The 26,858-nt window shown below is 50.7% G+C and overlaps 1 protein-coding gene across 4 annotated transcripts in view; it reads right to left on the bottom strand.

Moving 5' to 3' along the window:
* Nucleotides 1-26,858, bottom strand: part of MLH1 (mutL homolog 1) — a 127,399-nt gene that overhangs the window by 46,503 nt on the left and 54,038 nt on the right. For all 4 annotated transcript variants that reach the window (XM_044292825.1, XM_044292826.1, XM_044292827.1 and 1 more), the window contains 2 exons: nt 22,814-23,187; nt 14,920-15,071 (listed from right to left, as the gene is read on the bottom strand). In XM_044292825.1, the coding sequence (XP_044148760.1) occupies nt 14,920-15,071; nt 22,814-23,187 (526 nt within the window). The remainder of the gene's footprint in view (nt 1-14,919; nt 15,072-22,813; nt 23,188-26,858) is intronic.

Genomic DNA, 26,858 nt, shown 5'->3' with positions numbered 1-26,858 from the left:
AGAAAAGAGGGGGGAAAAAAAAGAGGCAGACTACCAAAAAAAAAAAAGGCTGAGAGATCAACAGGTCTGTGTGGAAAACAGATCTCATCTCCCAGGCCAAGTGAGAGACGAACAGAATACTCTCACATTTATCAAATGGCAGACCTCAAACAAGCAACAAACAGAAAAGACTGCAATAGAGATTCTAAAGGGAATGGAGTGAGTGCATGGGGACCTAGGTGATCTAGTCTACAGGGAAGAATGTACCCATTACGGAGGAAGTCTGTGAAGGTTCTCATTTATCCAGGTCATGGTATATATCTGTAAAGAATAAATCAAGGCAACTGGACGTACTGTAGATTTCTTGAAAACGTTTCACTCGTTCTTCCAACGAGCTTTCTCAATTTTGAGTGATTGTACAAAAATTCTGGGAATAAATATGTAACTGAATCCACATCTGGTAATTATAGCCAGCATTGGGTTAAAGGTGTTGATTCCATTATCCTAATTGGAGTCAGTAGGTGATAAAGACTTCCCAGAAAAATATAATGCTGTCTTGACACCTTTTTCTGGGAAGTCTTTATCATCTACTGACTCCAATTAGGATAATGGAATCAACACCTTTGACCCAATGCTGGCTATAATTACCAGATGTGGATTCAGTTACATATTTATTCCCAGAATTATTGTACAATCACTCAGAATTGAGAAAGCTCGTTGGAAGAACGAGTGAAACGTTTTCAAGAAATCTACAGTACGTCCAGTTGCCTTGACTTATTCTTTACAGATACATTACGGAGGAAGCTTTCAGTAAAAACGCCTAGACCAGGTATGCTCAACCTGTGGCCCGCCAGCTGTTGTAAAACTACAACTCACACCATACCCTGCTGTAGGCTAATAGCTGTAGGCCAGTGGCGGGCAAACTTTTTAGTCAACTGAGCCAAATATAAAAAAAAAAAATTCCCTACCCGGGAACTTTTACAACCCTCGTCACTTCCTGTTGTGACGCAGCACGTTCAGACGTTTAGAAGGAGGAGGTTCCTAATAGTGGGAGGAAATATGGGTGATATGAGATGTACACACCCTCTCCAGCTTTGCTAGGTGAAATGGGGCCCTGGGGCGAAAAACAATAAAGCCACCCCCCCCCATGCACATTTCTCCAGTCCAAACAGAATTAGGGTGGCCGCGGCCCCATGGCACATTTCTCCAGCAGTGCCAGTGCATGCACAGACATCTCTCTCAGGAATCTGAGATGTCTGTGCATGTGCTGGCACTGCTGGAGAAATGTGCCATGGGCCCGCTCCCTGGTTCTGTTTGGACTGGAGAAATGTGCATGGGGGGGTGTGTGGCTTTATTGTTTTTCGCCCCAGAGCCCCATTTCACCTAGCAAAGCTGGAGAGGGTGTGTACATTTCAGAGTCATGAGATAGATGTCTGTGCATGTGCTGGCACTGCTGGAGAAATGTGCCATGGGGCCGCCCTGGTTCTGTCACATCTCTCTCATGACTCCCCCCCCCAATCCAATGCACATTTCTCCAGTCCAAAAAACAGAACCAGGACGGGCTAGTACACTGGCTGGCACTACTGGGACAGGTGAGATGGTGGGAATGGGATCCAGTAACTAAGTTGTTATAATTAATCAACCTACCTACCTGGCTGCCTCCTGTCACAGTCTCAGAAGTTTCTTCTTTGTGTGGGCGGCGGGCCTTCCCTGGCAGAGTCTAGGCTGTGGCTGGTTGCCGCGGCTTGCTCCTTCTTCTTTGCTCTGGGGGCGGAGCTGTAGCAACGGCAGACACACGCTCACTCACAGCCACCGCTCGAGTCTCTTAAAGAGGCAGGCAGAGCGGGGCTCAGAGTGGCTGCTGGCGGGGGGGGGGCCCCTCCGTTCCATAACTCCATGCACAGCTGCACTTAGCAGTTAGAAAACTTAGCAGCGCTAGTATTGCGGGCTGGCGCTGGGGGGCCCTTGTAAGAGCCACATTCAAGAGGCTAAAAGAGCCGCTTGTGGCTCGCGAGCCGCAGTTTGCCGACCACTGCTGTAGGCTGTCCAGGCACGCTGGGAGTTGTAGTTTTGCGACAGCTGGAGGGCTGCAGGTTGTACATCCCTGGCCTAGATCAACCCCTGGTAGGGAGGAAATATAAACCCGGAATAAAAGGAACAGGAACAAGAAAAACTTTCTGTGCACTGGCCAGATGGACATGAGGATTACCCGAAACCACGTAAACAAGGAGTATCCATTGCTGATTCTAAGAAGAGTGGATTATGTGTGGTACCCAAGTCCTCCTTAGAGGGACAACAACCAAGTGAACCACCGCAGATAGGAGGGCTGCAGATAACACCGCTGCATAGTGCTGATTGCACTAAAAACAGGAATATAAAAAAAAAAATAGAGAGATGGTCTGGATTGGAGAAAAAACTCAGAAGGCGAAACCACAAAATTACCACGACTGTGGCAAACAACTTCGGAATGACAGCAGAGACAGTTGGGGGTAGGTTGTAGTCCAAAAAGTACTCCTGCGGACATAACTATTGAAGAAAGACTGCTTGCAAGCTTCTTGAAAATGAATCAGGCTGCATGCCAATGGAATATGCTGAGGTGAGTCTTGACCCTGTCAAGAATAATCCTGCTAACCCTTAGCTTGAAAATGAAAAAAGGTTGACCAAAATTATTGACTAAGTCTGAAGAACTCTAAAAGGCAAGTATTCCTGTAAGGGTACTTTCATACTTGCGGCAGGACGGATCCGACAGGCTGATCCGTCCTTCCGCTGTTTCACAGCTCCGTCCCCATTGACTATAATGGGGACAGGAAGGCGCTCCGGCGAAGTACGGCAGTGCACGGCGAAAGGCCGCCGGACTAAAAGTCCTGCATGTCCGACTTTTTAGTCCGGCAGCCTCTGACCGCGAACTGCTGTACTGCGCCGCCCCATCCCCATTATAGTAAATGGGGAGAGCGGCGGTCCGGCGAAACAGCGGAAGGATCCGTCCTGCTGAAAGTGTGAAAGTAGCCCAAGATGGAAGCTAGCATAGTGTTCAAAAAATGCCTAACCTGGAGTTCTCAGAGAACTTTGTCAAGCCTAGGACACTGGGGAGAGCTATGTAGGTAAACTCAGCAAGATATATGGGCGGTGCCGAGAAGGATTCCAAAAAGAAAATGGGGGCAGATGGGTGCGTGCATGGCATCCCAAAAACAGATGGTTATGACCAAGTAGATTGCTGAGAAAAGAAAAATACAGTGCAGTCGTATAAAAACTCCATCATAGAAAGCGATAATATGCAAAACACCTGACAGCTCCTTCTGAGTGCTGGCAAGAGACTTACATCCAGGTCAGAACCTGGCTCAAACCTGGTTAGTTTCCCAAATTAGACATGGAAACCATCATCCTTTGCTAGCCACAGACATGGTAGATACAGTGACTAGCACAATGTAATTGGCTAAAACAGTAGTCTGGTAACCGCAAAGGCAACACACTGATCTCTGATGAGCTACCACACCATTACTTTCTCTACAGAAGGAGGAAAGGTGGCTGACAGGTGCAATCAATAAAGGCATAGCCATGGTGTCTGGCGTAAGCACAAGATTCCACCGATATAATGCAATGGCATGTCTATCTGGATCAGGTAACTGTTGCAAAGCCATGACAGAGACAGTGGCTAGTGCTAGTCCTATGCTAGTCCTATTATCACATGTATGCAAAGAAGGTGTAATGGTCCAAATACTGTACTGTGACTGATGATTTCTGGGGAACATGAAATAAAAAAGAGCAGCAACACAAATGAGAAAGGAAAAACAACTGTCTGGTACTCACCAGAACTGCAGATAGTGCAACCAGAAATAGAAAAATTGCTTATCCAACTAAAGGGAGAAATTCATCCAGTTGGTAAATAGCAGAACTACATAGGCTTGTCAGATACCCAGAGACACAGCAACTACTCCACTTGTGGAGTGTAGTAATGTGGCTGCCTGGTGCATGACAGAACTGCGTAGGATTGTAAGATGCAGAATCTTACGCAATTATTCCGTTAACTGAAGGGAGCCCTACAGATATCTTGGGGGAAAAAAAAAAGAGGAGATTTTTGTATACATTACTAATATAATCTCTTTCTCGCTCTTCATTGGGGGACAAAGGAACCGTGGGTATAGCCATGTCCTCTAGGAGGTGTTGACACTAGTAAAAGCTGTTAGCTCCTCCCCTGGCAGCTATACCCCCTCCCACCTGGAGAGAGAGCTTTAGTTTGTGTACAAGCAGTAGGAGAAGCAAGCCAACCAAAGAAAAACACGTGTAACACCAACCATGTCAAAAGGACCAAATGGGGTTCTAACCAGCAACAGCCACAACTGTGGTCGAACAACAATGCTGGGTGGGTGCTGTGTCCCCCAATGAAGAGCGAGAAAGAGATTTTACTGGTAAGTTATACAAAAATCTCCTTTTCTTGCGCATATTCATTGGGGGACACAGGAACCGTGGGACGTCCAAAAGCAGTCCACAGGGAGGGAAGAAATGTCGCCTGCAAGACCACGTGGCCCAAGGCAGCAACCTTCGATGCATAAGTATGAACGTGGTAAATTTTTGTGCAACTGTAAAGCCGAAGCGCGATTCCTCCGAGCCCAAGAAAGCGCCTGCCGCTCTGGTGGAGTGAGCCGTGACGCCTAAGGGCGGAAACATGCTCCGGGCGCTGTATGCCTCAGCACTTGCAGACCGAATCCAAACGTGCAATCGCCACCATGGAGGCCGCCAATCCCTAGCGAGTACCCTCCGAAGACAAAAAAGGTTTGCACACCAGAAGGGACTGGAGGTTGCCAATAATGATCAGAGCTCTGACAACGTCCAATAATGTAACTCACTTCCATAGGGTGTGAAGGAGAGAGACAGTGAAGGAAGGACAATTTCTTCATTGATATGGAAGTCAGAGATCACCTTCGGGAGAACCGCCTTATCCTTGTGAAGAACCAGGAAAGGTTTTCTGCAAGAGAGCTCCCTCAACTCGGACACCTGACTGATGGATGTGATAGCCACAAGAAAAAAAACTACCTTCTAGGACAGGAGTCGGAGAGAGATCTCCCGCAACGGCTCAAAGGGAGAAGACTGGAATGCTGAGAGAACTATATTCAGATCCCAAGGTGATAAAAGGCGGTACGGATGGACCTTATGTGCCATTCCCTGAAGGAAGGTTGCCATGGGCACCAGAGGACGCTGGAAAGCTGCCCCAGGACAGAACCGCCAACACCTGACCCATCAAAGAACTAAAGAGCTAAACCAAGGACCGTGGGGAGAGAAAAAAAGGAGTGAGGGGATGTCCCGGCTTTCACAGAAGCCCAGGAAGAACCTCCAGGTCCTACAATAGATCCTGGGCGATGCAGGCTTCCTGACCTGAATCATAGTGCGGATGACGTCCACCGAAAACCCTTTCCACATCAGAATGGCGGTTTCAATAGCCACGCCGTCAGCTAAATACTGATGTAAGACCGGACACTGTGAAAGAAGGTAGTCTCTGAGTGGCAGTGACCAAGGGACGTCTCCTAGAAGGAGAACGAGGTCAGCGTACGACAGGCGATGGGGCCAATCCAGAGCGACTAAGATTTGTTGGAATGCCCTCCATCTTGATCTTCTGTAGAACCCTGGAAGGAGGGGAAGGGGAAAAACACGTATAGCGAGAGAGAGAACTCCCGCCAAGGAGATATCAGGGCGTCCACGCCAAATGCTTCCTGGACTCTTGCTCGGGAGAGAAAGGTGGGAAGCTTGCGTGTAGATACCGTAGCACACCCGGACCAATAGAGGAGTCCCTGTAGGAGGGATGTGGAGGGTGTCTGGAAATGGAAGGCCACAAAATGAATACCCCGTTCAAATGCAGATGAGGGAAGGTAGTAACGTAGGAACTACCACGGCATGTGGGGTGGCTATGAATCATGAGCCAGACCTATTGACACTAGAAAAAAATGTAAGCTCTCTCTCCAGGCTGGAGTGGTTATAGCTGCCAGGGGAGGAGCCAACAGCTTTTACTAGTGTCAACGCCTCCTAGAGGACATAGCTATACCCACAGTTCCTGTATCCCCCCCCAATGAATATGGGCGAGAAATGCAGATTTTTGTGATCATGTGAACACTTCACCTTTGAAGGGAGTTAGGCCCCATTCACACTACTGTATTTTTGGTCCTCATTCAATTAGCATTTTTTGTGCTGTGTGCTCTCTTTATATGTCCGTTCTGTAGTCCCGCAAAAAAGATAGGACATTTTGCTGGCAAGAATAGGCATTATTACAATGGATCCGCAAAAAAAAGGGAGAGCAGCACAGACGTCATCCATATTTTTTGCAGATCGCATTTTGTGGACAGCGAGATACATAGTCGTGTGAATGCACCCTAATGCAGTTGTCTGGTTACTACAGCACTGCATAGGCTTCTTAACCCTTTCTGCACCTCTGCCTACAGCAGAAGTCCGGTTTTAAAATTGGCACCCACTTGAGAGTGCCATGCCCGTTAGGTTTCTGCCATAATAGGGTAGGACGTAGCAAATTGAAATTCGTGCATTTTTTCAAATTTATTTTCTGTTACGGTGTTCACCGCATAGAAGATTTAAAAAAAAATATTTTTAATAGTTTGGGCTTTTTTGGACGCGGCGATATCAAATATGTTTATTTATTGTTTATATATTTTATATGTAAAATTGGGAAAGGGGGCGATTTAAACGTAATATTTTGGTGTGTTTTTTTTTTTTTCCCACTGTAGCTGGAAATGTCACCCAGAGGCCTTGTATGACCTTATGGGGGACACAAAGTATATATATATATATATATATATATATATATATATATATATATATATAAAAAAAAGGTTTAAGGTTCACATGTAAAAAAATATAAAAATGCCCAATTAAGTCATCTTAAAAACAGAAAAAAATAAAATAGACACGCTGTCCAATTGCAGCGCAGAGCTCAAATCCTGGGAGTTTTTTTCCCTCTCTGCAGCTCTGCGCCGCGATTGGACAGCGCTACAGTCAGAGAAGGAACGCCCAGGGTGAAACAGGGCAGATTCCACCTAGTAGAACCAATTCAGTGAAGATACCGGAGACACAGCGGGCGAACGGAGAGGCGCCCAGGGATAATAGTAAGTGCAGTGAGATCCCGGGGCGCCGCTCTATGTAGCCTGATAATTATCTCACTATGTTTGGACCGATGAAAGGTCCTCTTTAAAATATAACTGTACATATACCACATGGCGAACGCTGTAAAAGGAAAAAATAAATAAAAATCAAAATGGCCAATTTGCGATTCTTTTGGTCGCTTCACCTACCCCAAAAATTGAATAAAATGTGATAAAGCCACACCCACCCACTAAGCAAAGTGATGAATATAATAGCAAATCAGCAACTCCCCCCCCCCCCCCCCCCCCCCGTTACACCATTCACCGTATGGGATAAATATTTTTATATTTGGATAGTAGGGGCGTTTTTATTCTAGGGAAAGGGGGATGATTTAAAAGGTTTATATTTTATATCTATCTATCTCTATTTGCCCCTCTAGGTGGCTACAATATTCAATATCTATGTTGGTCTACCACCTGCAGGCCTCCATAGGAACTGCAGCTCTAATACACTGGGTCTCTTCAGAGAGCGCATTGGAAAGAAGGACTGGCTTCACCGAGCGATACTTTTGTACCCAGATAGATTTGATACCGGGATTTGCTATTTGCCGAGTCGAGGCTGCACTGCTGGGCAGACTAGTATCACTAAGAGAACATGGCATGCGCAGCCCTCCTGCCATCCTAAGCCGGCACAGTGGAAAAGGAGGGAGTCCCTCCCTTCCTCCCCACTGTGCGCAGCTGCAGCTGGCCACCAAAGAGAACAGAGAGGAGTAGGAGGGGAGGGACTGTGGCCACCGCGGCACCAATGAATATCCTTTATGACTGAATACAAATGTAGGCTGCCCACGGTTCGCAGCAGGTAGTCTTAGAGCCTGGGTGCCGTATATGCGATATGGCCGGCACCCGCAGCCTACTTTTGTATTTAGGCATAAATTATATTCATTGGCGGCACAGTGGCCACAGTCCCTCCTCTCCTACTCCCCAGTATTATATTATTAATTGCGTCCCCCCATCCACACTATTATAGTCATTGTTGGGGCAGTATGCCCCAGCTGGACCTTAGATTGGTTACCATGGCAGCCAGGATGCTGCTGAAGCCATGGCTGCCATGGTAAGATCCATGCTGCTGTGTACACAAAGCACAGGGCAGCAGGGTGAGCGGAAAGTCCTATTCACCCTAATAGAACTTTATCAGGGTCAATAGGACAAGGGTTCTATCCCCTAAGGGGGCTAATAGCTAGTAAGTAAAAAAAATTAAATAAAATTGCATTTTGAAATTGACCTCCTTTCCTAATTTTACATACAAAAATATAAACACAATAAGAAAATAAATATATTACATATCGCCACATCTGAAAAAGTCAGAATTATTAAAATATAAAAAAAATATCTCCTATGTCTTGAACGCTGTAACAAAAAAACAAAATAAAATTTAAAACACGTAATGTACCATTTTTGAGTCACCTTGTCCCCCCCAAAAAAATTAGGGTAGGACTGTTCTATTATGGGCCAGACGTTCCATAGAATGCGCAATGCACAAAAACGAGATTTTTGTATAACTTACCAGTAAAATCTCTTTCTCGCTCTTCCTTGGGGGACACAGGAACTCTTGGGTATAGCTTATCTCCATAGGAGGCGTGACACTAAGTAAAAGACTGTTAAGCCCCTCCTCCAGCAGCTATACCCTCAGCCTGGAGAGAGAGACTTCCAGTTATGTGCCCAAGTAGTGCAAGACAAAGGCAAGGAGCAACCAAACCAATACCAACAAGTCAGAAAAAAACACCCGAAGGCCAACAAAAAAACAATGGGCGGGCGCTGTGTCCCCCAAGGAAGAGCGAGAAAGAGATTTTACTGGTAAGTTATACAAAAATCTCGTTTTCTCGCCCAATTCCTTGGGGGACACAGGAACTCTTGGGACGTTCAAAAGCAGTCCACAAACAGGGAGGGACCACAATCAAAAGCGAACCAGGCACCGTAAACATTAAGGCACCGCCGCCTGCAAGACCAAGCGGCCCAAAGCAGCATCCGCCGAGGCATAAGTGTTCACCCTGTAAAACTTGGTGAACGTGTGCAAAGAAGACCAGGTGGCCGCCTTGCACAGTTGTTCAGCCGAGGCACGATTACGCTGAGCCCAGGAAGCCCCGACCGCTCTGGTAGAATGAGCGGTAACACCAAAGGGCGGATCCCTGCCCCGAGCACGGTAAGCCTCAACGATAGCCATCTTGAGGAAGCGGGCAACAACCACCTTAGACGCCGCCAGCCCCCTGCGCGGACCCTCCGGAATCACAAACAGAGAATCCGAGCGTCGAAAGGGTCTGGTCACATCCAGGTAGATCCTGAGAGCCCGAACAACATCCAGACGGTGAAGCTCCCGCTCCCGGGGATGCGACGGGGACGGACACAGAGAAGGAAGGACAATATCCTCATTCAGGTGAAAGGCGGACACCACCTTCGGAAGAAATTCCGGAACAGGGCGGAGAACCACCTTGTCCTGGTGAAAAACCAAGAAGGGCTCCACGCAAGAAAGAGCCGCCAACTCAGACACACGCCGAAGAGACGTGATGGCGACGAGAAAGAAAACTTTGCAAGACAACAAGCGAGGGGAAACCTTGCGCAGAGGCTCGAAAGGGGAAGACTGGAGAGCCGCCAACACAACGTTAAGATCCCAAGCCGGAACAGGAGGACGATAGGGGGGAGCACAGTGAGCAACCCCCTGAAGAAAGGTCTTAACCGGACCGAGCGGAGCCAGTGGACGCTGAAAAAGGACCGAAAGAGCCGAAATCTGACCCTTCAGGGTACTGAGACCCAAGCCCAGAACCAGACCAGATTGCAAAAAGGATAAAACCGTAGGAAGGGAAAACCTCAGAGGGGGAGTCCCCAAGGCCTCACAGAAAGCCAAATAGGCCCGCCAGGTACGATAATAAATCCTGGCCGAGGCCGGTTTTCGTGCACGAATCATGGTACGGACCACGTCAGCCGAAAACCCCCGCCGCGTCAGGACCGCGGTTTCAATAGCCACGCCGTCAAACGTAGCGACCTTAAATGCTGGTGGAAGATCGGCCCCTGAGAGAGGAGGTCTTCTCTGAGAGGCAGAGGCAAGGGAGCGTCTGCCAGAAGCAACATAAGGTCGGCGTACCACGGACGACGCGGCCAGTCCGGGGCGATTAGGATTGCTGTCGTGCCCTCCGCCGCAATCTTCCGAAGGACACGCGGAAGAAGAGGCAGGGGCGGAAACACGTAGAGGAGCGAAAACTCCGTCCAGGGGAGGACGAGCGCGTCCGCGCCGTAAGCGTCCGGATCTTTGGCCCTGGCCACGTAGATGGGAAGTTTGTAGTTGAATCTGGAGGCCATGAGATCCACGTCCGGACGACCCCAACGGAGACAAAGAGACTCGAAGACGTCGGGGTGCAGAGACCACTCCCCCGGGTCGATCGTCGTCCGACTGAGGAAATCCGCCGCCCAATTGTCCACCCCCGGAATGTAAATGGCCGAAAGGGCCGGAACATGAACCTCCGCCCAGCGAAGGATCAGAGACACCTCCCTCATCGCCGCCGCGCTGCGAGTGCCCCCCTGGTGATTTATGTACGCCACAGCCGTGGCATTGTCCGACTGGACCCGAACAGGGCGACCCTGAAGCAACGAAGTCCAGTGTCGGAGCGAGAAGAGGATGGCCCTCAGCTCCAGAACATTGATCGGCAGTCTGGACTCCGACGGAGACCAAGTGCCCTGGACGGACCGAGGAGGAAACACGCCCCCCCAACCCCGCAGACCGGCATCGGTGGTAATCACCAGCCAAGTCATTGGCAGGAAAGACTTCCCCTGAAGAGGGGTCCGCAGCCACCAGAGGAGAGAGGAACGAACCTGGGGGGAAAGGGGAAAATGCCGATCCAGACTCTCCTGGGACTTGTCCCAAGCGGACAGAATGGCCGTCTGAAAGATGCGGGAGTGGAACTGTGCGTAAGGAATCGCCTCGAAGCAGGACACCATCTGTCCCAGGACCCGCATGCTGAACCGGAAGGAAGGGCGGCGGTGGGACAGAAGGCTCTGAACCGACCGGTGAAGGAGCTGGCGCTTTTCCAACGGAAGCCGAACCACCGCTGACTCCGTATCCAGCAGCATCCCCAGAAAGACCAATTGCCGGGAAGGAACAAGAGAGGATTTGGGCAGGTTGATAATCCAACCGAAGCGGCGCAAGGTTTGCAGCGAGAGATCCACACTGGCGGAAGTCTGTGACAGAGAAGGCGCCTTGATTAGGAGATCGTCCAGATACGGAAGTAGAAAAACTCCCCTGGAACGAAGTAAGGCGAGGACGGGGGCAAGGACCTTCGTGAACACACGAGGGGCCGTCGCCAGCCCGAAGGGAAGAGCCACGAACTGGTAGTGGTCGGACCCCACTGCAAAGCGCAGAAAGCATTGATGACAACGCGCGATTGGAATATGAAGATAGGCGTCCTGGATGTCGATGGAGGCCAGGAACTCCCCCTGTTCCAGAGAAGCCACCACCGACCTGAGAGACTCCATCCGGAACCGCCGAAGACCAAGGAAGCGGTTCAGCCTCTTCAGATCCAGAATGGGACGTACCGAACCTTCTTTCTTGGGGACCACAAAAAGGTTCGAGTAGAACCCCTTGAACCTGTCCCCCATAGGAACCGGGGCGATGACTCCCTTGTCCAGAAGGGTGTGAACGGCCGCAAAGAAATCGGCCGCCCCTCGGGGATCCAGGGGAACCCGGGAACGAAAGAACCGAACTGGGGGAAGGGACGCAAACTCGAGTTTGTACCCGGAAGACACAACCTCGAGGGTCCAGGCGTCGGAGACGTGCGCCTGCCAGAAGTCCCTGAACAGGAGGAGACGTCCCCCCACCCGGGTGGGTGGGGGCGCACCTTCAGGCGGGGGCCTGCTTGGTCGCAGGAGCGCGAGCAGGTTGTGACTTGCGCCAGGAGGGCTGGGTCCGAAAAAAGGGTTTTTTACGCCTGTCCTGGACCGGATTAGCGGATGGACCTGAAGCGGTGCGAGGAGCGGAAGCCCTACGAGAAGACCTGAAGCGGGGGAAGGTGGGACGACCACGAGTGGCGCCTCTAGCCTTAGATTGGGGAAGATGAGTACTCTTCCCCCCTGTGGCTTCAGAGATGATTTCATCCAAGCGAGTCCCGAACAAACGAGAACCAGTAAAGGGAAGGCTAGTAAGAGACCGCTTAGACGCGGCGTCCGCCGACCAAACCTTTAACCAAAGCTCCCTTCTAGCCGAAACGGCCAGGGCAGACGAACGGGCGACGAGAGCCCCGGCATCCAGGGATGCTTCACAGACAAACTTACCGGCCTGAACGATAAGTTGAGCCAGAGCACGGAGGTCTTGAATAGGGACGTCGGACTCAAGCTCCAGATCCAGCTGAGACGCCCACTCTGAAACCGCTTTTCCAGCCCAAGCGGAGGCAAAAATCGGCCTAAGAGCGGAACCGGAGGCCGCAAAGATACCCTTTGTAAGGGTCTCTATGCGGCGATCCTCAGTAGATTGTAAGGAAGAACCATCCGCAACGGGAATAGCCGTGCTCCTGGATAGACGGGCCACCGGGGGGTCGACCTTAGGGGGGGACGCCCAGTTAGAAATGCAATCCGCCGGGAACGGATAACAGACATCCAACTTTTTTGGCGGGGTAAACCGTGCGTCAGGACGGGCCCAGGCCTTAGAAACCACTGACGAAAAGTCAGCATGGAGGGGAAAAACTGCAGACGCCTGTTTTAGGCGAAAAAAGGAAACACTGGTCCTTTCAGGATCAGGGGGATCATCGTGAATCTTAAAAGTATCACGGATATTGCTAATAAGGTGGCCCACGGCAGAGGCCAGCTTTGAGGGCAGTGCCGAGTCCATATCCCAATCGGAATCGACTAGTTCCCCTTCAGAGAGCCCATCCTGTTGGGAGGAAGGACCCGACAGAGAACGCACCCTTGGGGGGGATACCGAAGCATCTGAGGATGACCGGTGGTCCACCCTCGGCCGCTTCTGGGGTTGACGGGCTCTAGAGGAATCGCCTGCGGAGAGGGACTCAGCCGGGTCGACCACAACAGCGGACCCGGAGGGGCCAGCAGGGGAATCATCCGGCTGCGGCAACGGCAACGCATCTGCAAGTCGGCCCACAACGCTAGTGAGACTAACCACAGCCTGGGACAGGGATCTAGCCCAGTCAGGGGGATCCAAGAGGCCAGGGGGTGACACAACAGATGGCGGGCCCTGCAATGGGTCTTTGCAAGCCGAGCAATGTGGGTCTGACTGCCCTTGAGGGAACGGCGCCTTACACGCGGTGCAGGTATGATACCAAGGTCCCACAGGCACTAAGGGGTCAGACATGTTGGTTGGAAAATATATTCCAGGCCAGAGGGGTGCTTAGATGGAGAGGTTCAACAGTCCTACCAGGTCACAGTGAATCGACTAGCTCCAAGCAGACGACCGCGGCACAGCAGAAGACAGCAGCAAGATCCGTCCTGCACACAAGCAGGCACGAGAGGGGGCGGGGCCGGTGAGGAGCGGGAGAAAGGACGTCCGCCCCTTAATTGAATCCAGAGCCCAAAGCGCCTGAAAAACTCCGCCCCCCGCCGAGACATTTCGCGCGCGCGCGAACAAAATGCCGCCCGTGCTGATCCAGACTCTCCCCGCCGAACCCCGACAATACAGAGATGTCCCCCTCCGGACCCGCAACGGGTCTCTGAAGGCAGGAGCCGACGGAGAGGATCCGCGTCGCCACAGCAGTAACCCTCCCTCATTACGCCGCTCAGCCTGCCCAGAGAGTGCCGATAGATAGATAGGCCAGCTGAATCGAGCAACGGAGGCCCGCAACGGTAGGAGCCAGCTAACGGGGACAGGAGCGAGAACGGGGAAAAGAAGAGAGGGGAGGAGAGGGGGGAGGGGAGCGCACGGCTGTACAGCCACCTCACCATTCGGCGACTTCACCCTCTATTCCATCCAGCTGGGACGCCCCTTCAGCCACTGACACAGAAGTGGCAGCAGCTGGAGAGGGGCTTGCAGGTGGGCGACCCAGTGCTGGCGGGATGCAGGGGAGCAAGAGCTGCCCTGGTCCTCCTTTTCTTCTGTGGGGGAGGCAGATAACCGGCCCTGGCGCAGCTCAACCCCGGGAAAACAGAGAAGTCTGCTGCGACTCTGTTGTCCCTATGGAAAAAAATCAAGTGAAAAAAACAAAAATAAAATAAAAAATTAAAATCTTCACAAAGACAACTCTGCAGTGCAGAGAGTGTCTTGCCTCCTTGACACTAAGCAAAAAACTGGAAGTCTCTCTCTCCAGGCTGAGGGTATAGCTGCTGGAGGAGGGGCTTAACAGTCTTTTACTTAGTGTCACGCCTCCTATGGAGATAAGCTATACCCAAGAGTTCCTGTGTCCCCCAAGGAATTGGGCGAGAAACTTTTTTTTTTTTTTCGCGTGGTATCGAATATCGCAATACGTTTTTATGGTATCGAAATCGAATCAACATTTTGGTATTGTGAAAACCCTACACTGAAGGGGGTAAGGCTGATACCCGATGCACATCAGTACGGGGGCAGGCTTTGTCAGATACAGCCCTAGTGAAAGCACAATTACTCTGGCTGTTGCACAGGTGATGACACGTCGCCAACATGCGACTGTTGCAACTGGAAAACAGAGACATGCCAAGAGGTGGTGGTGTGGGATGTCAGGTAAGTAATCATCTATTCTTTATTACAGGTCAATCCCTTGAGTTGTCTGGTTTCCTCTTGAAACTACACAACCCCTTTAACAATTCTGTCTGTATTTATTAGAATTTGCATGGTAAGACAATAAAAAGCCTGCGGGTACAAGCCCTGCTTACTAACCTAAGTCAATAATGAACCTACTTTTGTGAGCTCTGTCTTCAATGTCTTTCTGCAGACTCAACACACTGGTTAAATTGATAACCCTTCTCCTTGGTGCAGAAGCTGCAGTCATTGTTCTGTCTATCCCGGTATCATCCATCTCCACATCAGACTCTGCACGTGGCCTCTTCTTCCTACATGAAAATCATAACTTGGTTGATTTAAGTGGACACTAACTTTTGACATTACTAATGCAAACATCATAGAATATGTGATATGTAGCAACTTTGTAATGCACATACCGTACTTTATACGAGTGTGTCCCTGGCGGGAATCATGCTCCGTGAGAGAGAGAGATCGTGTGGTCTGGACTACAGAAGCACACGGCATTATCATGATTTATAATGCTGTGAACCTCTGTGTGACCTTTCTGTAAGGGAATCATACTGACATAAAGCTGTCAGTATGATTCTGTTACAGAAAGGCCAGGCACAGGCATACACAGCATGATCAATCATGATAATGCCGTGCGTTTCTGTAGTCCAGACTGCATGATCCCTCTCTCACATGGAGTGTGATTCCTGCAAGGGACACACTGGTGTCAAAGAGCACTTACTGCTAAGTCTATATCCCTGACATGTCCCTATTGGGACTGCAAAAAGGGAAGGGCAGAAAAAAAACGAGATTTTTGTATAACTTACCAGTAAAATCTCTTTCTCGCTCTTCCTTGGGGGACACAGGAACTCTTGGGTATAGCTTATCTCCATAGGAGGCGTGACACTAAGTAAAAGACTGTTAAGCCCCTCCTCCAGCAGCTATACCCTCAGCCTGGAGAGAGAGACTTCCAGTTATGTGCCCAAGTAGTGCAAGACAAAGGCAAGGAGTAACCAAACCAATACCAACAAGTCAGAAAAAAGCACCCGAAGGCCAAAAAAAAAAACAATGGGCGGGTGCTGTGTCCCCCAAGGAAGAGCGAGAAAGAGATTTTACTGGTAAGTTATACAAAAATCTCGTTTTCTCGCCCAATTCCTTGGGGGACACAGGAACTCTTGGGACGTTCAAAAGCAGTCCACAAACAGGGAGGGACCACAATCAAAAGCGAACTAGGCACCGTAAACATTAAGGCACCGCCGCCTGCAAGACCAAGCGGCCCAAAGCAGCATCCGCCGAGGCATAAGTGTTCACCCTGTAAAACTTGGTGAACGTGTGCAAAGAAGACCAGGTGGCCGCCTTGCACAGTTGTTCAGCCGAGGCACGATTACGCTGAGCCCAGGAAGCCCCGACCGCTCTGGTAGAATGAGCGGTAACACCAAAGGGCGGATCCCTGCCCCGAGCACGGTAAGCCTCAATGATAGCCATCTTGAGAAAGCGGGCAACAACCACCTTAGACGCCACCAGCCCCCTGCGCGGACCCTCCGGAATCACAAACAGAGAATCCGAGCGTCGAAAGGGTCTGGTCACATCCAGGTAGATCCTGAGAGCCCGAACAACATCCAGACGGTGAAGCTCCCGCTCCCGGGGGTGCGACGGGGACGGACACAGAGAAGGAAGGACAATGTCCTCATTCAGGTGAAAGGCGGACACCACCTTCGGAAGAAATTCCGGAACAGGGCGGAGAACCACCTTGTCCTGGTGAAAAACCAAGAAGGGCTCCACGCAAGAAAGAGCCGCCAACTCAGACACACGCCGAAGAGACGTGATAGCGACGAGAAAGAAAACTTTGCAAGACAACAAGCGAGGGGAAACCTTGTGCAGAGGCTCGAAAGGGGAAGATTGGAGAGCCGCCAACACAACGTTGAGATCCCAAGCAGGAACAGATGGGCGATAGGGGGGAGCACAGTGAGCAACCCCCTGAAGAAAGGTCTTAACCGGACCGAGCGGAGCCAGTGGACGCTGAAAAAGGACCGAAAGAGCCGAAATCTGACCCTTCAGGGTACTGAGACCCAAGCCCAGAACCAGACCAGATTGCAAAAAGGATAAAACCGTAGGAAGGGAAAACCTCAGAGGGGGAGTCCCCAAGGCCTCACAGAAAGCCAAATAGGCCCGCCAGGTACGATAATAAATCCTGGCCGAGGCCGGTTTTCGTGCACGAATCATGGTACGGACCACGTCAGCCGAAAACCCCCGCCGCGTCAGGACCGCGGTTTCAATAGCCACGCCGTCAAACGTAGCGACCCTAAATGCTGGTGGAAGATCGGCCCCTGAGAGAGGAGGTCTTCTCTGAGAGGCAGAGGCAAGGGAGCGTCTGCCAGAAGCAACATAAGGTCGGCGTACCACGGACGACGCGGCCAGTCCGGGGCGATTAGGATTGCTGGCGTGCCTTCCGCCGCAATCTTCCGAAGGACACGCGGAAGAAGAGGCAGGGGCGGAAACACGTAGAGGAGCGAAAACTCCGTCCAGGGGAGGACGAGCGCGTCCGCGCCGTAAGCGTCCGGATCTTTGGCCCTGGCCACGTAGATGGGAAGTTTGTAGTTGAATCTGGAGGCCATGAGATCCACGTCCGGACGACCCCAACGGAGACAAAGAGACTCGAAGACGTCGGGGTGCAGAGACCACTCCCCCGGGTCGATCGTCGTCCGACTGAGGAAATCCGCCGCCCAATTGTCCACCCCCGGAATGTAAATGGCCGAAAGGGCCGGAACATGAACCTCCGCCCAGCGAAGGATCAGAGACACCTCCCTCATCGCCGCCGTGCTGCGAGTGCCCCCCTGGTGATTTATGTACGCCACAGCCGTGGCATTGTCCGACTGGACCCGAACAGGGCGACCCTGAAGCAACGAAGTCCAGTGTCGGAGCGAGAAGAGGATGGCCCTCAGCTCCAGAACATTGATCGGCAGTCTGGACTCCGACGGAGACCAAGTGCCCTGGACGGACCGAGGAGGAAACACTCCCCCCCAACCCCGCAGACTGGCATCGGTGGTAATCACCAGCCAAGTCATTGGCAGGAAAGACTTCCCCTGAAGAGGGGTCCGCAGCCACCAGAGGAGAGAGGAACGAACCTGGGGGGAAAGGGGAAAATGCCGATCCAGACTCTCCTGGGACTTGTCCCAAGCGGACAGAATGGCCGTCTGAAAGATGCGGGAGTGGTACTGCGCATAAGGAATCGCCTCGAAGCAGGACACCATCTGACCCAGGACCCGCATGCTGAACCGGAAAGAAGGACGGCGGTGGGACAGAAGGCTCCGAACCGACCGATGGAGGAGCAGGCGCTTCTCCAACGGAAGTCGAACCACCGCTGAATCGGTATCCAGCAGCATCCCCAGAAAGACCAATTGCCGGGAAGGAACAAGAGAGGATTTGGGCAGGTTGATAACCCAACCGAACCGGCGCAAGGTCTGCAGCGAGAGATCCACGCTGGCTGAAGTCAGTGACAGAGAAGGCGCCTTGATTAGGAGGTCGTCTAGATATGGAAGCAGAAAAACTCCCCTGGAACGAAGTAAGGCGAGGACCGGGGCCAGGACCTTCGTGAAAACACGAGGGGCCGTCGCCAGCCCGAAGGGAAGGGCAACGAACTGGTAGTGTTCGGACCCCACTGCAAAACGCAGAAAGCACTGATGACACAGTGCGATTGGAATGTGAAGGTAGGCGTCTTGGATGTCGATGGAGGCCAGGAACTCCCCCTGTTCCAGAGAGGCCACCACCGACCTGAGAGACTCCATCCGGAAACGCTGAAGACGAAGGAAGCGGTTCAGCCGTTTTAGATCCAGAATGGGTCGCACCGAACCCTCCTTCTTGGGGACCACAAAAAGGTTCGAATAGAACCCCTTGAACCTGTCTCCCATAGGAACCGGGGTGATGACTCCTTTGTCTAGAAGAGTCTGAACGGCAGCAAAGAAATCGGCCGCCCCTCGGGAATCCCGGGGAACCCGAGAGCGAAAGAACCGAACTGGGGGAAGGGACGCAAGCTCGAGTTTGTACCCGGAAGACACAACCTCGAGAGCCCAGGCGTCGGAGACGTGCGCCTGCCAGAAGTCCCTGAACAGGAGGAGACGTCCCCCCACCCGGGTGGGTGGGGGCGCACCTTCAGGCGGGGGGCTGCTTGGTCGCGGGAGCGCGAGCAGGTTGAGATTTGCGCCAGGAGGGCTGGGTCCGAAAAAAGGGTTTCTTACGCCTGTCCTGGACAGGGTTAGCGGACGGACCAGAGGCGGAGCGAGGAGCGGAAGCCCTACGAGAAGACCTGAAACGGGAGAAGGTGGGACGACCACGAGTGGAGCTCCTAGCCTTGGATTGGGGAAGATGGGTACTCTTCCCCCCCGTGGCTTCCGAGATGATTTCATCCAAACGGGTTCCGAATAAACGAGCACCAGAGAAAGGAAGGCTAGTAAGAGACCGCTTTGACGCGGCGTCCGCTGACCAAACCTTTAACCAAAGCTCTCTCCTAGCCGACACGGCCAGAGCAGACGAACGGGCAATAAGAGCCCCTGCATCCAGGGATGCTTCACATACAAATTTTCCAGCCTGAACGATAAGTTGAGCCAGGGCACGGAGGTCTTGAATAGGGACGTCAGATTCAAGCTCCAGATCCAGCTGAGATGCCCATTCTGAAACCGCTTTACCCGCCCAAGCGGAAGCAAAGACTGGCCTAAGCGCGGATCCGGAGGCCGAAAATATACCCTTTGTAAGGGCCTCTATACGGCGATCTTCAGTGGATTGTAAGGAAGAACCATCTGCGACGGGAATAGCCGTGCTCTTGGACAAACGGGCCACAGGGGGGTCGACCTTAGGAGGAGACGCCCAGTTTGTGATGCAATCCGCCGGAAACGGATAACAAACATCTAACTTTTTTGGCGGGGTAAACCGTGCATCAGGACGGGCCCAGGCCTTAGAAACCACTGACGAAAAGTCAGCATGGAGGGGAAAAACCGCAGAAGCCTGCTTCTGGCGAAAAAAGGAAACACTGGTTTTCTCAGGATCAGGAGGATCATCGCGAATTTTAAAGGTATCACGGATACTGTTTATAAGGTGGCCCACAGCGGAAGCCAGCTTTGAAGGCAGCGCCGAATCCATATCCCAATCGGAATCAACCAGCTCCCCTTCAGAGGGCAAATCCTGCAAGGAGGAAGGGCCCGACTGAGAACGCACCCTTGGGGGGGATACCGAAGCATCCGAGGATGACCGGTGATCCGCCCTAGACCGCTTCTGGGATTGGCGGGCTCTAGAGGAATCGCCTGCAGAAAGAGACTCAGACGGGTCGGCCAGGACAGCGGACCCGGAGGGCCCAGCAGGGGAATCATCCGGCTGCGATAAGGGCAACACATCTGCAAGTCGGCCCACAACGCTAGTGAGACTAACCACAGCCTGGGAGAGGGATCTAGCCCAGTCAGGGGGATCCAAGAGGCCAGGGGGTGACACAACAGATGGCGGACCCTGCGATGGGTCTTTGCAAAGCGAGCAATGCGGGTCAGACTGCCCTTGAGGAAAGGGCGCCTTACATGCGGTGCAGGTATGATACCAAGGTCCCACCGGCACTAAGGGGTCAGACATGTTGGTAGGAGCAAGGAAAAAAACCTGAGTCCAGGCCAGGGGGCTACAGTGAGGAAGGGTCAACAGTCCTACCAGGTCACAGAAGGAAGGAAGCTGAACGGCAGCGGCAGCAGCAGCAGAACGGCGGTGTGCAATCAAAGCAATGGTCCGTCCTGCAGTGAGCTCCCAGAAGCACGCAGGCACGAGAGTGGGCGGGACCAAAGAGGCGCGGGAAGAAAGGCGTCCGGCCCCTGAATGAAGACCAAGCCAGCGCTGGGCCGGTCCGAAACTCCGCCCCCCAACGAAAAAATTATCGCGCGCGCGCGCGATTCAAATGCCGCGCCTAACCATTACAGGTCTCCCCAATGGCCCCCGCCGCAGCGGAAGCGAGGTAGGAAGCCCAAAGAGAAGGACCGGGTGTCGGCGTCCTGCCATGCAACGGCACAGCGGTCGCATACCCGGCCGCCCTCAAACAAGTCTCCCCCATGAGCGCCGCTCAGCTCTCCTGGGACTTGTCCCAGACTGTACAAAACAGGGCGCCAGGCCGCCGAATCGCGCCAACAGAACGCTAAACGAGGCCATCAGTAAAGGGGAGACCGGAGAGGAGAGGGGAGGAGGGAGGGGAGGGAGCGGAACGGCTGCACTAGCCACCTCACCTGCGACGTCTTCACCCTCTAGTCCATCCAGCTGGGACGCCCCTTCAGCCACTGGCACAGAGTGACAGTAGCTGGAGAGGGGCTTGCAGGTGGGCGACCCAGTGCTGGCGGGATGCAGGGGAGCATGAGCTGCCCTGGTCCTCCTTTTCTTCTGTGGGGGAGGCAGCAGGGCGGATAACCGGCCCTGGTGCAGCTCAACCCCGGGAAAACAGAGAAGTCTACTGCGACTCTGTTGTCCCTGTGGAAATATCCAAGTGAAAAAAGTAAAATAAAAAATTAAAAACTCTAAAATCTTCACAAGACAACTCTGCAGTGCAGAGAGTGTCTTGCCTCCTTGACACTAAGCAAAAAACTGGAAGTCTCTCTCTCCAGGCTGAGGGTATAGCTGCTGGAGGAGGGGCTTAACAGTCTTTTACTTAGTGTCACGCCTCCTATGGAGATAAGCTATACCCAAGAGTTCCTGTGTCCCCCAAGGAATTGGGCGAGAAAAAACCTTTTCTTTTGATAAGTGAGCCCAATTGAGGTATGTTCACAGCTTAGAGCCACAAGGAATACTTAGTGAAGGAACATGTAACTAACGTGATAATTAAAATGTAACGTTTATTGTCATTAGGATAGAAAAAAAACTGAACTTTGTGATAATACCAAACTCAAACATGCAGAGTTCTAGAACAGTTTAGTCAACAAGGGTTCAAATATTGTTCCTTACATAATGCCAGATACAAGTGGAGCACCTGCCTTGAGATGGGCAATCCCTGATCTGGCGCTGGAACCTAATCTCTGGACCTGGATTGGCTGTCCTATGTGCTGAGCACCGCTCTCCAACACGTTTTGCCTATAAAGGTTACGGCAGGGAGACCACCAGCAGCATAACGGCATGGGCAGAGTAGTACACACTATATAAGACGAGATCACGTTAGTTGCATGTTCCCTCCTAAGTATTCCTTGCGGCTCTTACTGCTAAGCAATCTAGACAAAAGACAAAACTAAGCAGCCGGAATCATGATTTTGTCTGCTATGTAATCCATGTAGGGAAATATGAAAACAGGAGCATTTTCAGTACAGTACTGCCAGACTGACATCGAGGGGACACACCACAAGAGAAAACGGCAATGCCACAGAACTGGGGTGGAATAGCACGGGAATTAAATGTATCTATCAGAGTACGGTGAGACTCTTTCTGCACAGAATTGTTGGGCAGTGAGGACTCAGCATAGTTTTCCTTTTTGGGTGAAAACTCAGGTACACTTTAAATAAATAAAAAAAACAAAAAAAAAAAAAAAAAAAAAAAAAAACAATGATTTACAGGTCTGAAGCAGATGCAAAAAGCTGTTGGAATGACAAGCAAACAAACTAAGGCTACTTTCACAATAGCGTTATGGATCTGCAAAAACACTTCCGTTACAATAATACAACCACATGCATCTGTCATGAACGGATCCGGTTATATTATGTCTTCTATAGCCATGACGGATACGTCTTGAACACCATTGAAAGTCAATGGGGGATGGATCTGTTTTCTATTGTGCTAGTTTGTGTCAGAGAAAACTGATCCGTCCCTATTGACTTACATTGTGTGTCAGGACGGCTCCGTCTAGCTCCACACCACATTGCAGACAGAAAAAAACACTGCTTGCAGCGTTTTTCCGTCCGTGATGGGAACGCAACCAAACAGAACGGAATGCATTTTTTTCCAGTATTGAGATCTCAATAGTGGAATTGAAAACGCTAATGAGAAAGGAGCCTAACCTCATTGGCGCTAGAGAGGCAGGATAACATAAGACAAATCAAATTATTATAAAGGAGGTAGCACTGACCTGTGTAGACCACTACCTGAAGAAGTGCTTGCTTCACTTTCTTCAATGTCATCTGTATGCATTTCACTTTCTTCAACAGAAGTTAGTAAATCAGAATCATCAAGCATTTCAAGATCACTTATCGTTTCTGTAATGCTGCATTCTGGATTGACTTTATCATCTTTTTGCTCTTCCACAACTTTAGCTTCTGGGACACGGGATGGCTGCGGTTTTGGTAGAGGTTGAAGAAAGGCATCCAACTTCTGCTCTCTGGCATCTGTACGCACCATTTGATGGGCATACAGTTTATCACCAGATTTGTTAAAAGCAGTTGATGTACTGGAAGTAGGCTTCACCACTTCACTAGCAGATATGGATGCTCCAGGCAGCAAAGTCTAGATCAAAAGCCAGAAGAATGCCAATTACTACAGCTAAACGGACAAGAACAATTACCAGGAGGCTTTCCGCAGTAGGCTTCACCACTTCACTAGCAGATATGGATGCTCCAGGCAGCTAAGACTAGTTCAAAAGCCAGAAGAATGCCAATTACTACAGCTAAACGGACAAGAACAATAACCAGGAGGCTTTCCGCATTAAAAGGGGTATTCCCATCACAATGATCACTGTTAAATCTGTTACCCGATTGTTGTCTTTTGTCTCCCCTGTCGAATCCGCGGCAAAAGACTGAAGATTTTCTCCCAGCTGGGCCGCTCAATGTCCTGAACGTGCACACGCCATGATGACTTCTTCCTGGCCAGTATAGTACAGAGCCGCAGGCTCTGTATACAGGCCAGGAATAAGTCACCATTGGGCGTGCAAGTTGAAGACAGAGCACGGCCCGGCCGGGAGAAGAAGTCAATCCAGAGCACGCATAGAATCCAGGAAGCGAAAGTCGCGCTCGCCGCAGGTAAGCATGAAAACTGTTGATGAAAATACCCCTTTAAAGAATGTTTCCCTACTCTAAGACACATTGGTAGGAAATACAATTACTTCTTTATTTGCGGGATTCATATGTTGGTACCCCCACAATATTCAGACTGAAGGGGCACTTACGTACTTTCAGTGCACAGTGACATTCCCAAATTAAATAAATATATAGAGACTAATTTGCTTGCTTTACAAAAAAATATTCTAAATTTTTTAAACCAGCACCTGGATGTGAATATTTCTGTAATTGCATGTAATGAAATTTAAGATTACACTCACCGTAAATCACTTTCATGAGCCCATGACAAGGGAACAGGAACTTCAGTCTGTCACCTCCATATGGCCATATACAGTGCTTACATGGCTCTGTAGCACACCTATACAGGATTGTAATGGTACCTTTGTTCTTTTCTTTAGACTTGCACCAGCAGGAAAAACGAAGTTTAATTCATATGCAAATGAGCACTTGCAAGTGCCCAGGGGAGGAGTTCAGTGTGTAGGTGCCCAGGCTGCTCTGCCTTCTTTTCACTTTACTCCTCCCCAGCCTCTTCCTTTTTCTGCCCTCCAAGTCCGGACCTATCGATGAGGCAAGAGACTTGGAGGGCGGGCAAAGGCAGAGATTGGGGAGGAGTAAAGTGAAAAGAAGGCAGAGCAGCCTGGGCACTTACACACTGAATGTCGCCTCTGGGCACTTGCGAGTGCTCATTTGCAAATGAATTAAACTTTGTTTTTCCTGCTTGTGCAAGTCTAAAGACAAAGGTACCATTACAATCCTGTATAGGTGTGCTACAGAGCCATGTATGCACTGTCTATGGCCATATGGAGGTGACAGACTCCCTTTAAGGAGGGGCTATATATATTGACTTTCATTTTTTACATTAAATATGGGATAACCCCTTTAAATCGGTACGAATAATACATCTTACACAAATTGTTTTGTGGCTTGTGAAGCACCCCAGCAACTACTTGGTTTTTGAGACCCGTCCCTACACAATAGGGGTGCGACCCATTAGAGTCCGTGCCTTACAAAGGGTCTGTTGATTTTTTAACACGAAACAAAGCTCATCTAAAGAAGGTGAGAGTTGATGAGAAGGTATGTAGCCAGATGTGCACTATGGTCTTTAGGCCTGCAGTGGTCAAATTATTGCAGACACAGTTGGGGGTCATTTATCAAACTGGTGTAAAGTAGAAGTGGCTTAGTTGCCCATAGCAACCAATCAGATTCCACCTTTCATTTTTTACATCTCTTTTCGAAAATGAAACTCGATTGGTTGCTATGGGCAACTAAGCCAGTTCGACTTTACACCAGTTTGTTAAATGACCCCAGGTGTTACAATGGAGGATGCAGAGGGAAATGTGTGGTCCAACTACCCTCCATCTTTGATCACATTAAAGACAGAACCACCATAGTCAGTTAAGGAGTCTTTCGGATCATAGTAGCCTGGTTTCACAAGGTGTGAAGACAATGCAGAACTTTTGATAAATATGTACATATTAGTACGTTGAATAAATTCATCCTAAAGAGGTTACTATGGTACAATAATTGATATACAATGCTTGTTAAATTCCATAACATGAGTTGATATTAGGACTAAAAGGTGGTAGAGCAAATACTTTAAATTTAGTCTCTCCTCAGCTTTCACACATAGACCTTCTTTAGTATTATGGATCATTGCATGCGCTTTGAGTCCTATGGGAGAAAAGGAGTTTTTTTGTGAAACTCACCTGTAAAATCTTTTTCTCGTCTTTTCCATTAGGGGGCAAAGACCATGGTATAGCCTAGGCCATTACTAAGAGGAGACACTATGCAAATAAAGAAGAAAGCTCCTCCTCCACGGGCTATACCCCCAGACTCCCACAGGAGGACCTCAGTGCGTGCAAAAGCAGTAGGCAACCAAAAACTTTGCAAAAGAAAAAACATAAAAGGAATACCGCCATCGGACCGAAACCATAAGGTCCCAACATAAGTGAACCAACCCCTCCTGCAACAGACAAGAATGGGTGGGAGCTGTGTCCCCCCCCCCCCCCCAATGGAAAAGACGAGAAAAAGATTTTACAGGTGAGTTTCACAAAAAAAATAAAATAAAAAAAAAATCTCCTTTTCTCGCCCATTCCATTGGGGGACACAGACCATGGGACGTCCCAGAGCAGTCCATGGGGTGGGAAAAAGATCAACACCGCCAGAGGAGCATGTCCAACGGTCAAACAGGAACCACTGCCTGCAATACCTTGCGTCCAAGGGCAGCATCAGCCGATGCCAAAGAGTGCAGTTGGTAAAACTTTGCAACGGTATGTAAGGATGACCAGGTTGCCGCCTTACAAAGTTGCGATGCAGATGCTTGATTACGCCTAGCCCAGAAGTCCCCCACCACCCTGGTGGAGTGCGCGGTAACCGCTACCGGGGGAACTCTGCAACGGGAACGATACGCCATGGCAATAGCCGACCGAATCCACCGAGCCACAGTGACCTTGGAGGCCGCCAGACCCTTGCGAGGCCCTTTGGGAACCACGAAAAGGGAGCCAGAACGGTGGAAAGGGGCAGTCACCGAAAGGTACACCCTCAAAGCACAGACAACGTCCAGGGAATGGAGAGCACGCTCCTTGGGGTTCGCTGGAGAAGGGCAAAAAGAGGGCAGGACTATGTCCTCATTAAGATAGAAGGTGGAGACCACCTTGGGCAAAAAAGAAGGGACCGGACGCAGCACCACCAAAAAGGGCTCCCTAGAGAAAAGAGCCGCCAGCTCCGACACCCGCACGATAGAGGTGATGGCCACCAGAAAGACCACCTTCCAGGTGAGAAGAGTCAGGGAAATCTCCCTCAGGGGTTCAAAGGGAGCCGCCTGGAGGGAAAACAGAACTAGATTGAGATCCCAGGGGGGCAGAGGAGGAACATACGGAGGAACCGAATGCGCCACCCCCTGCATGAAGGTCCTCACAGGCCCGAGCAGAACCAGGGACCGCTGAAAGAAAATGGCAAGAGCCGAAACTTGACCCTTTAGGGAGCTCAGGGATATTCCCAGCTCTAGGCCCGACTGAAGAAAGGAGAGGACCACCGGAAAAGAGAAACGAAGGGGACAAAAGCCTAGCTTCTCGCAAAAGGCAAGAAAAGCCTTCCAGTTACGATAGTATATCCGGGAGG

The sequence above is a fragment of the Bufo gargarizans genome, chromosome 5 (assembly GCF_014858855.1).
Source record: "Bufo gargarizans isolate SCDJY-AF-19 chromosome 5, ASM1485885v1, whole genome shotgun sequence".
NCBI classification, from domain to species: Eukaryota; Metazoa; Chordata; class Amphibia; order Anura; family Bufonidae; genus Bufo; species Bufo gargarizans.
The sequence above is the reverse complement of the archived record's forward strand: the minus strand, read 5'-3'. Positions and strand labels throughout refer to the sequence as shown.